General features: G+C 48.5%; 1 protein-coding gene across 10 annotated transcripts; it reads left to right on the top strand.

The window, feature by feature from the left end:
- The first annotated feature begins 577 nt into the window (after positions 1-577).
- Positions 578-13271, top strand: Masp2 (MBL associated serine protease 2). Of its 10 annotated transcripts, XM_021636186.2 has the most exons (11): positions 578-624; positions 699-927; positions 1038-1215; positions 1666-1797; positions 3650-3846; positions 4114-4261; positions 5620-5738; positions 8324-8402; positions 9811-9942; positions 10427-10501; positions 11504-13271. In XM_021636186.2, exons 1-11 carry the CDS (start codon positions 611-613, stop codon positions 12265-12267), a joined length of 2067 nt encoding a protein of 688 aa, XP_021491861.1. In that variant the 5' UTR covers positions 578-610; the 3' UTR covers positions 12268-13271. The 10 variants fall into 10 exon arrangements, 7 of the variants coding, with proteins under 7 accessions (XP_021491861.1, XP_021491863.1, XP_060235054.1 ...); XR_009590479.1 differs by lacking the exon at positions 11504-13271 and having other exon boundaries at positions 580-624; positions 8324-8410; XM_060379071.1 differs by lacking the exon at positions 5620-5738 and having other exon boundaries at positions 580-624; positions 8324-8410.
- The last annotated feature ends 106 nt before the right edge of the window (positions 13272-13377 follow it).

Raw genomic sequence — 13377 nt, 5'->3', positions numbered from 1 at the left:
CTGGGATAAAGTTCCCTCCCCACAGCATGCCAGAGGCAGGAGAATTACTACAAGTTTGAGGCAAGCTTGATCAACACAGTTCAAAGCCAGTCAGGCCTAAATAGCGAGACCCTGTCTTCAAGAGTAAAGTTACCTCTGAACCAGCACTGGTACCAGGAGCTGCAGTTTCCTGATTCTGCTTCAGACCCTCCTTCCACCTGCCACTCAGCATTCATGCTCCCGAGCGTATCAGTGTCTTGTTTTCTGCTCCATGTCCCATTTCCTCATAGGTTAATGTGCTTTCTTAAATTTTTCTGCTTCTCCCTGAGTTGGGGAGGGTGTGTGCATGTGTATGTGTGTTTCTGTGTCTGTCTGTCCTAGGCTGTCCGCATTGTCATGGAGACTCCAGACCATCTTGGTGGGTGGGTGAAGGTCGAGTTAAGGTTTGCTACCAGGCTATGGCCCGAGTCAAGCTTCTGACTCCCAGAACCACCAAACCTTCCTGCCTGGAAGTGAGGCAGGCAGGAGCCATGGATGGATTCCCAGAATCCTTGGGTTTGGGAGGCTGGGGGTAGGGCCAGGTCCTGGACAAACAGACCAAAGGTGAGTGGAGCTGGGCCTGCAAAGCTGGATGCACACCATGAGGTGGGGGAGCGACCCACGGCCTCCGGGGGAACGGGGATTAGGCCTGGGCCCTCATGTCCCTCTCCTGCCCACAGGCTGCTGATCTTCCTGGGCCTGCTGTGGAGTGTGGTGGCCTCACCTTTGAGCTCAAAGTGGCCTGAGCCTGTATTTGGGCGCCTGGCGTCCCCTGGTTTCCCAGGGCAGTATGGCAACAATCAGCATCGGTCTTGGACACTGACTGCACCCCCTGGCTACCGCCTGCGCCTCTACTTCACCCACTTCAACCTGGAGCTCTCTTACCGCTGCGAGTATGACTTTGTCAAGGTACCTGACAGGGTGCTGGGTCAGGGGTCCCCTTATAGGGTATGGCAAGGTCTGGCCAGAAGGGAGGGCGGGCGGGCCTGGTTCTAACCTTCCCTCCCCTCACCCCACAGTTGAGCTCAGGGACCAAGGTACTAGCCACATTGTGTGGGCAGGAGAGCACAGATACCGAGCAGGCACCTGGCAACGACACCTTCTACTCACTGGGTCCCAACCTGGAGGTCACCTTCCGCTCCGACTACTCCAATGAGAAGCCCTTCACAGGGTTTGAGGCCTTCTACGCAGCGGAGGGTGAGCAGTGGTTGGCCCAGGCGACCTGGCTGCAGCTAGGCGACTGTCTTGTCTTAGCCTCGTCCCCATCCTTGGGTCTCTTGCCTCCCACCTCTCCTGGGGCTCTGGATTCAGGTCAAATCAGCAGGAGCGTGCCTGCCATGGCCTGCCGTCATCCACCATGTGAATGCAATGAAACAGACCCTGGAAACTGCCGATGCCGTAATAATGCTGCAGAGCCCTGATCAGGATGACGCCACTGGGGTGATAGTGGCTGTTCCCCCCCACGGCCTGGGTGGCTTTGAACAGGACTCTTGACCTGCCACTGCCTTAGGGTGCTATTTGCAACTCTGACCCCAGGCCTGTGAATTGCTACGCAGCAGGCCTCCCTCGAGTGGGCCACCAAGACCTGAGCTCTCTATTCTATCTCCTTCCCTCCTCCCCCCCCTCCCCGGCCCTCTCCTCCCCTAGATGTGGATGAATGCCAAGTGAGCCTGGGAGACTCAGCCCCTTGTGACCATTTTTGCCACAACTACCTGGGTGGCTACTACTGCTCCTGCCGAGTGGGCTACGTTCTCCACCAGAACAAACGCACCTGCTCAGGTGAGGGGGAGGGGCTCCGCATCTCCACCCCGTTGCTCCAGCCCCCAAGGTAGGAGCTGTTTCTCGCTAAAGGCTGGGCCTTTCTGTTCCAGTGCTTTTAGCAAGCCTAACTCCTCACCTACCTCCCGTGGTGTACTCTCATTTCCTGCCCCCGCTCTGGAAACCCCCAGTTCCACCAGCCAATTACCCCTTCCTCCTGGGTGGTTCAGCCCGGCACACCTTAAGCTTCCCATCTACCACAGAACCTCAGGGTAGAGGGGTGCAGACAGGCTCAAAGACACTGTTCCTGATGGCAGCCAGCAGCTCAACACTTTTAGCCTCCTCTACCCTGTCTCTTGATTCTTTGCCCTGTTTCACTCAGTCTTTTTGATCACTCCCCATCTCTCTTCCAGAGCAGAGCCTCTAACCTCCCTCAGCTCCAGCCTGCTCTCTCAATGGGTCAGACGACAGTGCAGGGCCACGCGCTGCAGCGCTGTCAGGCTGGAGTGGCTGCCAGCGACAGCACCCTTACCCACAACAGTAATAAACCTGCCTCCATCTCCATTGTGGCTGTGTGTCTCTTGTGGGGGAAGAGTTGGAGGGCAACAGAGCAACCTGGGTTCCTTCATCTTTTTTATTTTTTTGAGACAGGGTTTCTCTGCGTAACCTTGGCTGTCCTGGACTTACTTGTGGACCAGGCTGGCCTCAGACTCACAGCCATCTGCCTGCCTCTGTCTCCCTCGGTGACAGAGGGATCACTGGTGTGTGCCACCACCTCCAGGCAGGTCCCTTCATCTTAATTCTCCTCCTTGCCTCACAGCCCTAACGTGAGAACCCCTTCCAGGCCAGGCTGTAGGCACTTTGAAAGGGCTTGCTTTGGCCCTTTGTTTTGTAGATGGGAACTGCAGGGACAGGGGTTAGCCTGAGCTCAGGCAGGGAGACCTTCCTACTGAGTCTCATGAGGCTGACCTCAGGACATCTTTAGCCAATTCTTGTTTATAGGACAATGCAGGTCTTTGGTCCCTGACCTGGGGGAGCATAATTCAGAACAGAGTCCAAAGGAGGGTTCGCTGAGGGATCCTGCCTCCAGGTGTGTCCTCTCTACCACTGGGAACAGCCTCACGGAAGGAAGCCAGTACAGAAAGTCTTCACTTCCTACAAGCCTTCTTACCCGTCTATCCCCACCCAGAGCAGACAGGCAGAACCTCCCTAAGAGACGGAGCTTGATCTCTACCTACAGGGCTTCTTGGCAGCCTGAGAAAGACAAGACTGTGTGCATACTGGTGTCCTAAACTTCCCTCAACTGTCCCTAGGGCCACTTCTAAGAACAGGGAAGGCCTGGGAAAGGCCTTTTCAGCCTGGTCCCCAGGATCGAGAGCTCTGGGTTGGTCCCTGCCAGACGTGGGTGGGAGCCCCCTTGTGGACTCACTTGGGAACTGCTGAGGTGGGCATTGGGGTGATTTGGGAGGAGGAAGCAGCGCTCAGTTCAAGGGGTCTCCATCCTTTCCCTCAATTCCTAGGGACCTTGAGGAGGTGGCCTGCTTCACTTCATGCCTCACTTCCCTCTGGCCTCCTTTCCTTTCCTCCTCCTCTGACCCTGTGACTCTGACCCTGTCGTAGGAGCTTGTGCCCTGGTAAACTATCCCTGATGCTACTTTGCTTCAGTTAAAGCCTGGGAGCAACAGAGGCCTCTTCCTGTCTCTCAGCATCATTTGGGGTGGGAGTTTGGGTCCTCTCCTGTCCTGCCTCTGCAGATAGTCAAGTACAGGGCCTTGGCCAAACCCAGGACACAGATGTCCCAGGTATTTCCCTACCCTCAAGTGCTGTCCCCCAAGGAGCAGAGCCATGCTATCCTGTCCTCTTTCCTTCCTAGCCCAGTGTTCAGGACAGGTGTTCACTGAGAGGTCCGGGGAGCTCAGTAGCCCCGAGTTCCCACGGCCGTACCCCAAACTCTCCAGCTGCACCTACAGCATCCACCTGGAGGAAGGCTTCAGTGTCATCCTGGACTTTGTGCAGTCCTTTGATGTGGAGACGCACTCTGAAGCCCAGTGCCCCTACGACTCCCTCAAGGTCTGGTTCTTGCATCCTTACTTTGCCACAGCTCTTCCCCCTCACCATCCCCCATATCTTTCAGTACTGCTGCCTATGTCTGTCCTCCAGTGAACCTCATCAGCCTCTCTCTGGGGAGTCTAAGCCAGGTTGTGGCTTCAGCATGAGGGATAGCGTACCCACCTTTTGACCCCAGCCTGTCCCGGACAGTTTGAGCTGGTGTGCTTCCTTCTAATACACGCTAGATCCCTGCCCAGGTCCTGCGGGTTAAAGAGTCTCTTTGTTCAGATTCAAACAGACAAGGGGGAATACGGTCCATTTTGTGGGAAGACGCTGCCCGGTAGGATCGAAACACACAGTAACAGCGTGACCGTCACCTTTGCCACTGATGAGTCAGGGGACCACACAGGCTGGAAGATCTGCTACACGAGCACAGGTGAGCAAGTCGACCCTGGTCCAGGCAGCAAAGGAAACAGTTTCTCTATGTTATGCAGAGTCAACAAACTACACAGCACTGGACTCTTTCCTGGCAGGCCTAGGAAGGGAGCCCAGACTGAGCGAGGTGGTCTGTCAAATGACGGTCCTTGATAGGGAAGTAGTAACAGCCTTCCCTTCCTCTTCCTGTCTCTACCCATCCAGCCATTTACCTAAGCAACCTCTTCAATTCTGGAATTTTGAGATAGGGTCCAAGTCTATAGGTCAGAAGCCTCAAACTTGTTCTAGCACAAGCCTTAAACTCTGATCTTCCTGCCTCAGTCCAAGTCCTAGCATTAGAGGTCCATGCCTCCTTCTGTATTCTCTCTCACCACCACCTACCCGGACATCTGTCCATTCATCCACCCTCTCATCTACCCACTTTCACTTCCTAGATATTTTTACCCATCCATCTTTATTTCCTATAGATATGTACTAAGAAGGGTGAAGATGCAGCTCAGTGGCAGAGTGCCTGCTTAGCATGCACAAAGCCCTGTGTTCAATCATCAGTATTGGTGATTGGTCAAAAATCCCAAAGATGTGTGCCAAGGATACTAAATGCAGAGGCCAGAGTCCCATAGTCTCTGCCCACAATCGAATGGGAAAAAGTCAAACCCCTGTAGCACAGCCTCTGAGCCAAGCACTGAGACTCCAGAAGACAGCCACACCTAACAGTCATTTTGTCTTGGTCTGTCCCTAAAAGGGACACTCTGGCTTCAAACCACATGTGCCATCCTCCTGGCACAGGCAACTCCATCATTTTTGCCTGTGGGTTTTTTTTTTTTTTGGGGGGGGGGGGTCAAGACAGGGTTTCTCTGGGAAACAGCCCTGGTATGTGCACCACCTTTAAAAAAAAGAAAAAAGTGCAGTGGTGGTACACGCCTTTAACCCTAGCAGTTAGGAGACAGAAGCAGACAGACCTCTTTGAGCTTGAGGCCGGCCTGGTCCATAGAGCAATGCCCATGGAGGACAGGTCAGATCCCTTGGAGCTGGGTCACATGGGGTTGTCAGCCACCTGATATGGGTGCTGCACTCAAACAGGAGTCCTCTAGAAAGCAGTGTTCTTTACTGCCGGACCATCTCTCCAGCCCTGTATCTGGCTTTCCTACCTGTATGGTGAGTCATGGTCAAACAAACAAGTCTTAATTTGTGCAAGCGACTTAGCTTGCTTTTTTGCCTTTGGTATTAAGTGTTAGAACCACCACGTGTGAAGCAGGCTCCCTCTGCCTGTTGTTTCATTTATAAACCAAGAATGCAGATTGCTAAATTCAGACCTGGCTCTTAACAGATTTCAAAAATAAGCCCTTTTCCTCTGCACAGCACAGCCTTGCCCTGATCCAATGGCGCCACCTAATGGACACATTTTACCAGTGCAAGCCAAGTACATCCTGAAGGACAGCTTTTCTGTCTTCTGTAAGACTGGCTTCGAACTTCTGCAAGTGAGTTACTAAAAAACTAAGTGCCTATAATCATGATGGCTTTGAGATTAGAGATGAAAATGGGAAGTCCCTAGGCAGAAAAGGAAAAACAAGTTTGCAGCAAACAGAGGAATGGCTATGGAGAAAATAACTGGGGGAAATTCCTGCCTTTCATTTTTGTTTTTGCTATGTAGTCCAGGCTGGTTTCAAGTTAAAAATCCTCCTGCCTCAGCCTCCCAAGTGTTGGGATGATTAGCATATCTATATGCAGTTCTGCCTTTTAAAATTAGGGTTTTTTCCTGTTTTTTTTTTTCTAGACGGGTTTCTCTGTGTACCCTTGGCTATCTTGGACTCACTTTATAGACTAGGCTGACCTCGAACTCAGAGATCCACCTGCTTCTGCCTCCCAGAGCACTGGGATTACAGGCATGTACCACCGTGCCCAGCCACATTATTTGAGTTAGAGTTTCTCAGTGTAACCCTGGCTCTCATAGGACTTCCTCTGTACACCAAGGTAGGCTGCTGGGATTAAAGGTGCGCACTACCACATCCAGCTGTCACTTTTTTTGGGGCAGTGGTTTAAGTTGTAGCCCAGGCTGGCCTTCATGACTCCCAAGGCTAGGATTATAGGTGCACATATATATGCTGACACCCAGCCAAAAGGTCTTTTAGTGCAGAGGACTGAACTCAGACACACTGTGCTCTGTGTGCTCAGACACACTGTGTATCACTGTGTGATAACCTACCTTGCACACCCCCCACCCCTGCCTGTTTCAAGTGCTCTTTTTAGAAAGGTAGGCATTAAAAAACCTCGCTCATCTGCACACTGCAGCAGCTCTCTGCAAAGTGGCTGAAACAACAGAAGGGAGTGTGTGCACCTTGCCCATAAGCTCTGCAGAGCTCGTGTTAAATTAAGCCTTTCCTGATCAGCTGACAACCTTCCCATGGTGGCCTCTCAGCCCTCAAAGATCAGACAGTTCTGGAAAGAGTACATTCTGCAAAGTTATAAATAGTGTGCACTGTTAAGGGAGAGGGAATATAATTTTAAAAACTGCTTAGCAGGCTGCTTCAGGGGCACAGGTAAGAGATTAACTCATCCTCCTTGTGTTCTTCAAAATTGCCAGCAAATCCCAGCAGTATAAAGCAATAGCCTGGAGTGACAGCTAGGGATGGAGTCCAGTCCATGGAGGGTCCAATAAGGGAGTCTCAGCTTGCAAATCTACTGTTCAGGTTCTTCTCTACTGCTCCTCGGACTGTGAGAGCACAAACTTGTTGGCTTTTCAGCTTCCTGTATAGGTGAGGGTAATGCTGAACTGATTCTCCTGCTCCCCAAGTGCTGGGATTGAACAATGGTCCATCATACCCAGGTTCTGGTGCTTTGATCAAACCTAGGACTTTGTGGATGTTAGTAAAGCCTTTTATATGCCAGATGTTTATCATTTAATTGAAAATAAATATATAAATGGAAACACTATAGCTTTTGCAAATGGCACCCTCTTTCTCTCTCTGGCCTATGTAGAGCAGGCTGGCCTCAAACCCACAGAGAACCACACCTTTCACTAAAAATGTGTACCACCACCCTTGACTTACTGTTTGACTGTCATAACTGATCTTGGCAGTTTTTCTCAAACATTGGCACTTTTTTTTTTGGGGGGGGGATGTTGAGACAGGGTTTCTGTGTAGCATTTGACTGTTGTAGAACTTGCTGTCTACCAGGCTGGCTTTGAACTCAAGAGATCCACCTGCCTCTGCCTCCTTGAGTGTTGGGCTCCTTGGCACTGGCAACATGCTGGGTTCCTTCTGGCACCTTTGAAAAAATTACATTTGTGTGCACCTGTGGCCACACACAGTGTATGGAGGTCCTGACAGTTTTTTGCCATGTAGGTTCCAGGTATCTAATCAAGGTTATCAGGCTTAGCAGCCAACTACTTACCTCACCTGTGAAGGTAGCTCACTGGTCCCACCTGGCACCTTGTCTGAAAACAGGGTGGAGAGATGACTAAGTGGTTAAACATACTTGTTGTTCTGGCAGAGGACTGGAGTTGTTCCCAGAGCCTAAATGGCAGCTCACAGCTGCCCTAACACCAGTTTCAGGGGATTCATGGCTGCCTTCTGACCTCTCAGACACCAGGCACACACGTGGTACACCTATATGCAGGCAAAACACTCAAACCCACAAAATAATAATAATAATAAAAAAATCTTAGCTGGCAGGTGATGGTATAGGCTTTTAATCACAGCACTCAGGAGACAGAGGCAAGTGGACACCTGTGAGTTCAGAAGTCAGCCTACATTGAGATCCAGGACAGCAGGGCTTCATCAAAATAAATGGTGGAAGGGGCTGGGAGCTAATCCTCCCCACCACCACCCAGAGAAAGAAAGCACTTAACAACTTTTGGCCTGATGTGTAGCAAAGAATATGTGGTAAGAACTGCAGCAAAGCTATGTATAAAATGCAGAGCTGCTGACAACAAAACATGAAGCAAGGCAGCTGGGCCACTGGGCCAAGTGCAGGCTTTCCATGGCTACTGCCCTGACTTGGGAGCACTGGTCTGGGGAGTGGCGTGATGTTAACAGGGAGCTCATTTTCTGAATTTCCCCTTCAGGGCTCTGTCCCCCTGGAATCGTTCACCGCCGTCTGTCAGAAAGATGGATCTTGGGACCAGCAGATACCACAGTGCATCAGTACGGTTGTATGGCTACAACTCCCTCCCGTTACTGACCATTATTGTGTTGTCCCTTCACGAGTACACAAAGAACAGTGGTTCTCAACTTTCCTCATGCTGTGAGCTTTAACATAATTTATGGTATAGCGACCCCAACCACAAATTTTTTTACATGGTTGCTGGGGACCTGAACTCAGGCACCTATGCTGATGCTGCAAGCCTCCCCAGGCCACCTATCATCACTCCTATGACTTCTGTAGTCATTCCCACGGTCCCTGCAAAATGAACTCACTCATTAAGGCGGAAGTTCCAGATTTACTTCTACTCCAGTCTCTGGACCAAGAGGAACCAAAGTAATGGGGAAAGGCAGTGTGCTCTGAAACAATTTCTAAGTATAAAATGGATGCTCCTTATAAACATATATATATATATATAGGGGGAAATGTGAGCATCTTTAATTCCCATCACCTCACAGGAAACACGAGGCTACACAGGTCTCTCTCTAGCTGTAAGCCTCTAACCCTGAGCACACATGTGCCAGTGCTGGGTGTCCTGCGCTATACAGCGTAGGCGCCCACACCTACCTGCCACACGCACAGCACGGCAAAAAGGGCAAACAAACACATCAGCATTCTGAAAAGAAACTTCTCAAGAGCCACATACTGTTAGTGCTCCTTCCACACATACCTGAAAACAAACTTCAAAAATCAATGAATCCAAAGACTACTTCTTGGCAGCAAGGCCTCACTGGCCTGGCATTCATGAGCCCTTCTTCCTAGCGTGTGCCAGCACACATCTTTGGCTGTGGACATGGATTATACAGTACAGTAAAACAAACTCCAAGAGATTGAAACGGTCTTACAAATTTACTAAGCCTTTCAGTGAACGATGCTCAGCCGGGTTTGCAGGTGTGGACACATGAGGTGCTGTTTCAGCTGTGGCATGGCGGAGTAGCCGCCACAGAAATGCAGACAGCCAAGATTATAAATATAGATTCCAACAACCACAAATAAAACCCCAAACACCCACCTCAGGGTTTCTACAAAGCTCAAGCTGTGAAAAGGACCAGAAACAAGTCTTTGAAAGAGCAGGGGGTTTTCTTCTGAGTTCTCCTACAGACCATTTTTGTGAGAGCTTCTGAATTCTCTGGAGAGTCCCTCCTCTCCAGAGTTCCTTCAAATAAAAAGCAGGAATGATGTTTCTTCACCAAACCTGAGTTATTCTTGCCACTTTCAAAGGTGGCATGAGTGCCATGCACCATGTAGATGAAAACAAGGCCAGCCCAAGTCCCGCCAGCCCTAGCAGGCCTCTGCACACCGGGCTGACCTCAAATTCAGTGATGCACAACCACCACCCTACACGGCACAGGCCTTTTCAGTACCAGCTCCAGGGTCCAAAGGGTTCTGTGCTTTGCTTTCCTTTCCCAGTTATCGACTGTGGCCCTCCGGATGACCTACCCAACGGCCACACGGAATATGTCACAGGCCCTGAAGTGACTACCTACAAAGCTGTGATTCAGTACAGCTGTGAAGAGACTTTCTACACAATGCATGGTGATGGTAAGTACGTTCTTAGAGGTGGGCTGGGTGGTAGTTGGAAGTTAAGCCTTAAAATTGAATATAAGCTTGAACCAGCCTTTTTGGTTAACGGAGACAAAGGATTAAAAAGGCCCTTCTCCCATACGCTAAATGAAATATTACAGTTAAAATGACTTTAATGTCAATTTGCAGGAATCGGAAAACAGATCATATCCAGTAAATGACTACTACAAACACACAATATATTCCAAATGGTTTAATTTAACAAGTCAAAACCTTATCATTAAGCACTTGAGATCTTGATACATATTCAAGTTACACATCTAAAAGGTTTCCACTTTGCAAGCAAACATGGTAATGCAGACACCTATTTATGAAATCATGTAAAATGGTTATTCACACACCTCTCCCCACCACGGATACTCAAGAATCAACATTTTTCAAGGGGTTATTCAAGCAAATGACAACTACAGTTAAACATTTTTGCTTTTCCAATGATTTGCAGGTAAATACGTGTGTGAGGCTGATGGATTCTGGACGAGCTCCAAGGGAGAAAAATCCCTCCCAGTTTGTGAGCCTGGTAATGGACACATTTATAAGAGCTTCACAGCTGACAGAGAATGGGTGGCAGACAATGGCAGAGTCTAGCTGGGGAGGCAGAACGGAAGCCCAGCATTGGCTCAGGCTGGTGTGGTGCTTCAGAGCGCTCTCATTACCCTCTCCCACAGGTTAGGTGCGGACTGCATCACACTTGTTTATTTGTGACCTTCTGACTAGGCAAGCATAAAAAATTAAATGATTCCTTAAACTATCTCAAACCACTTATACATTTACAAACATGAACTCTTGTTGAGTTACTTTTGCTCTCTGTAAAAATGCTATTAAACCCCAAAGCTAATAACTCCATTATTTCCCTAAGCAATTGTATTCAACGGCATCTAGATTTTTAAACATTAATGCAATTTGCCTTTTAATAGTACTTAATTTTTTTTTTAACCAGAATTGGCTCCAACAATAATAGTTCAGAATGCTTTTTTTTAATTGAAAGGTAATAATACAATCATTACCCATGTTAGCTGGCTTAAATTAGTTTTCTAGCCCTGTATTTGGCTGACATGCTGCTTCTAAGTTTTAATCAAAGTGCACGACCGCAATAAAAAACATGTTGCATTCCTGAGTAATTAGTTTGCAATAAACACTGCTAAAAGTGTTTGGAGGACTCACCCAGACCAAAAAAATAACAAATTTTAGACCCAGAAGCATCTTGGCTATTGCTTCATTTTAAGTTTTAGTAGTTTTACATAAAGGCAACAGTCATTTTGTAAATCATAACCAGAGTTCTATGCAGTACCACGTCTTCCCACATACTATTTCTGTCTGTCCCGGGTACAGGTTCCCTCATCTTAGTTCTCTTTTAGCAAAATTCAGTGTGTGAAATCACTTACTGATCTTTACGAGCTCATCAAGCTAAGCAAGGACTTATCAGAGCAGTCTCATCCAAACAGGGAGGATGCCTGCCTCTATTAGTTCCCGGGATATAGCTTTCTATGACACTAAATGTAACTTTGTGTTCTTTCCTCAGTCTGTGGGCTGTCCACATACACTCTAAGAGGCCGTATAGTCGGAGGGCAGCCTGCAAAGCTTGGCGACTTTCCTTGGCAAGTCTTGTTACTGGGTGAAACTACAGCAGCAGGTGTACTTGTACGTGACAACTGGATCCTAACAGCTGCTCATGTTGTGTATGGGAAAACTGAGGCACAGTCCTCCCTGGACATTCGCATGGGCATCCTTAAAAGACTCTCACCTCATTACACTCAAGCCTGGCCTGAGGCTGTTTTCATACACGAAGGTTACATTCATGGTGCCGGTTTTGACAATGATATAGCGCTGATTAAACTCAAGAACAAAGTCACAATCAATAGAAACATCATGCCTGCTTGTCTGCCAAGAAAAGCTGCCGCATCCTTAATGAAGCCAGGTGACACTGGAACTGTGGCTGGCTGGGGGCTAACCCAGAGGGGGTTTTCTGCTAGAAACCTAATGTTTGTAGACATACCAATTGTTGACCATCAAAAATGTACTGCTGCATATGAAAAGCAGCCCCACCCAGGAGCAAGAGTAACTGCTAACATGCTTTGTGCTGGCTTAGATGCTGGTGGCAAGGACAGCTGCAGGGGTGATAGTGGAGGGGCACTAGTGTTTCTAGATAATGAAACACAGCAATGGTTTGTGGGAGGAATAGTTTCCTGGGGCTCCATTAATTGTGGGGAGCCAGACCAATATGGGGTCTACACAAAAGTCATAAACTACATTCCCTGGATCGAGAACATAATGAGTAACTTCTAACCTGCATCCTCCAATCAGCAAATTTTTCCTTATTTTTACATGTACCCGGGAAACTTAGTTATAACAGAACCTGAGAAGCACGGACAGTCCACCCCAAAACCAAAGTAGATTAAACTGATACTTAAGATCACTCTAATGTCAGCTTTGCTGATATGTGTTCAGTCAATACAGTGGCTCTTATCTTTGCGAACCCTCAGACCTACGATATTAATTTGTATCTGATTCCTTACAATCTATTTCATTCTGGCTGTTCCTGGTCAACAAAGAGTTTTGTGGTTGACCCCCCCCCCCGCCCCCAACACACACAGGGTTTTCTCTGTATAGCCTTAGCTGTCCTCGCTTGGTAGACCAGGCTGGCCTTGAACTCACACCTGCCTGCCTGGCACTAAGCATGGAACGTGCTCTTACAGAGCGCAGCAATATTAGTTCCAGAATTACTGATAAACTCCTCTTTTGGGAGGTAAACTGAAAGCAGGCATATTATTTTCCTACTAAAACCCAGCAACTTAAAAATGAGTCCATTCCAAATACTGGGATTACAGGCATGGTCTACCACATTTATCAAATTGTCAGATAAAAAGCGACTTTAAAAGAGCAATTAATTCATCAATCTACTTCAAAAGCCTTATTTTAAACATCTTATTTTACAAACATGAGACCATGTTTTGGGCTGGTCTTAAGCTTGTGATGTAGCAGACACCCATCTTTTGTTTCTATAAACCAAGTAGTTAGAAATTATAGGCTGGTGCTGGCAATCGACTCAGGGCTTTGAACATGCTAAGCCAACTATGCTGCACCCTGACCTCAAAAATCACCATCTGCTTCAGCCCTCTAAGTGCCTATGAAGGGTGTGCCAGCCTATTTGCCCATTCTTCAGGGAGCACAAACCACTTCGGAGAGACCACAAGTGACAATGGAAAGCAACTGCACACAGTAGGCTCATTCTATCATGTAACAAAACCAACAGTGATTCACCGTGAAATAAACTGCTTTTCTCCTGCTAAGATGCTGCCTTAAACCTTAAACATCACACTTGACTTCACTTAGCTTGTCCCAAATTTGAGACGGCCTCCCTACAGAGCAATGGCTAGCCGGCACCTCAGAAGCCCA

The sequence above is a fragment of the Meriones unguiculatus genome, chromosome 3, assembly GCF_030254825.1.
Source record: "Meriones unguiculatus strain TT.TT164.6M chromosome 3, Bangor_MerUng_6.1, whole genome shotgun sequence".
Lineage (NCBI taxonomy): Eukaryota > Metazoa > Chordata > Mammalia > Rodentia > Muridae > Meriones > Meriones unguiculatus.
The sequence above is the reverse complement of the archived record's forward strand: the minus strand, read 5'-3'. Positions and strand labels throughout refer to the sequence as shown.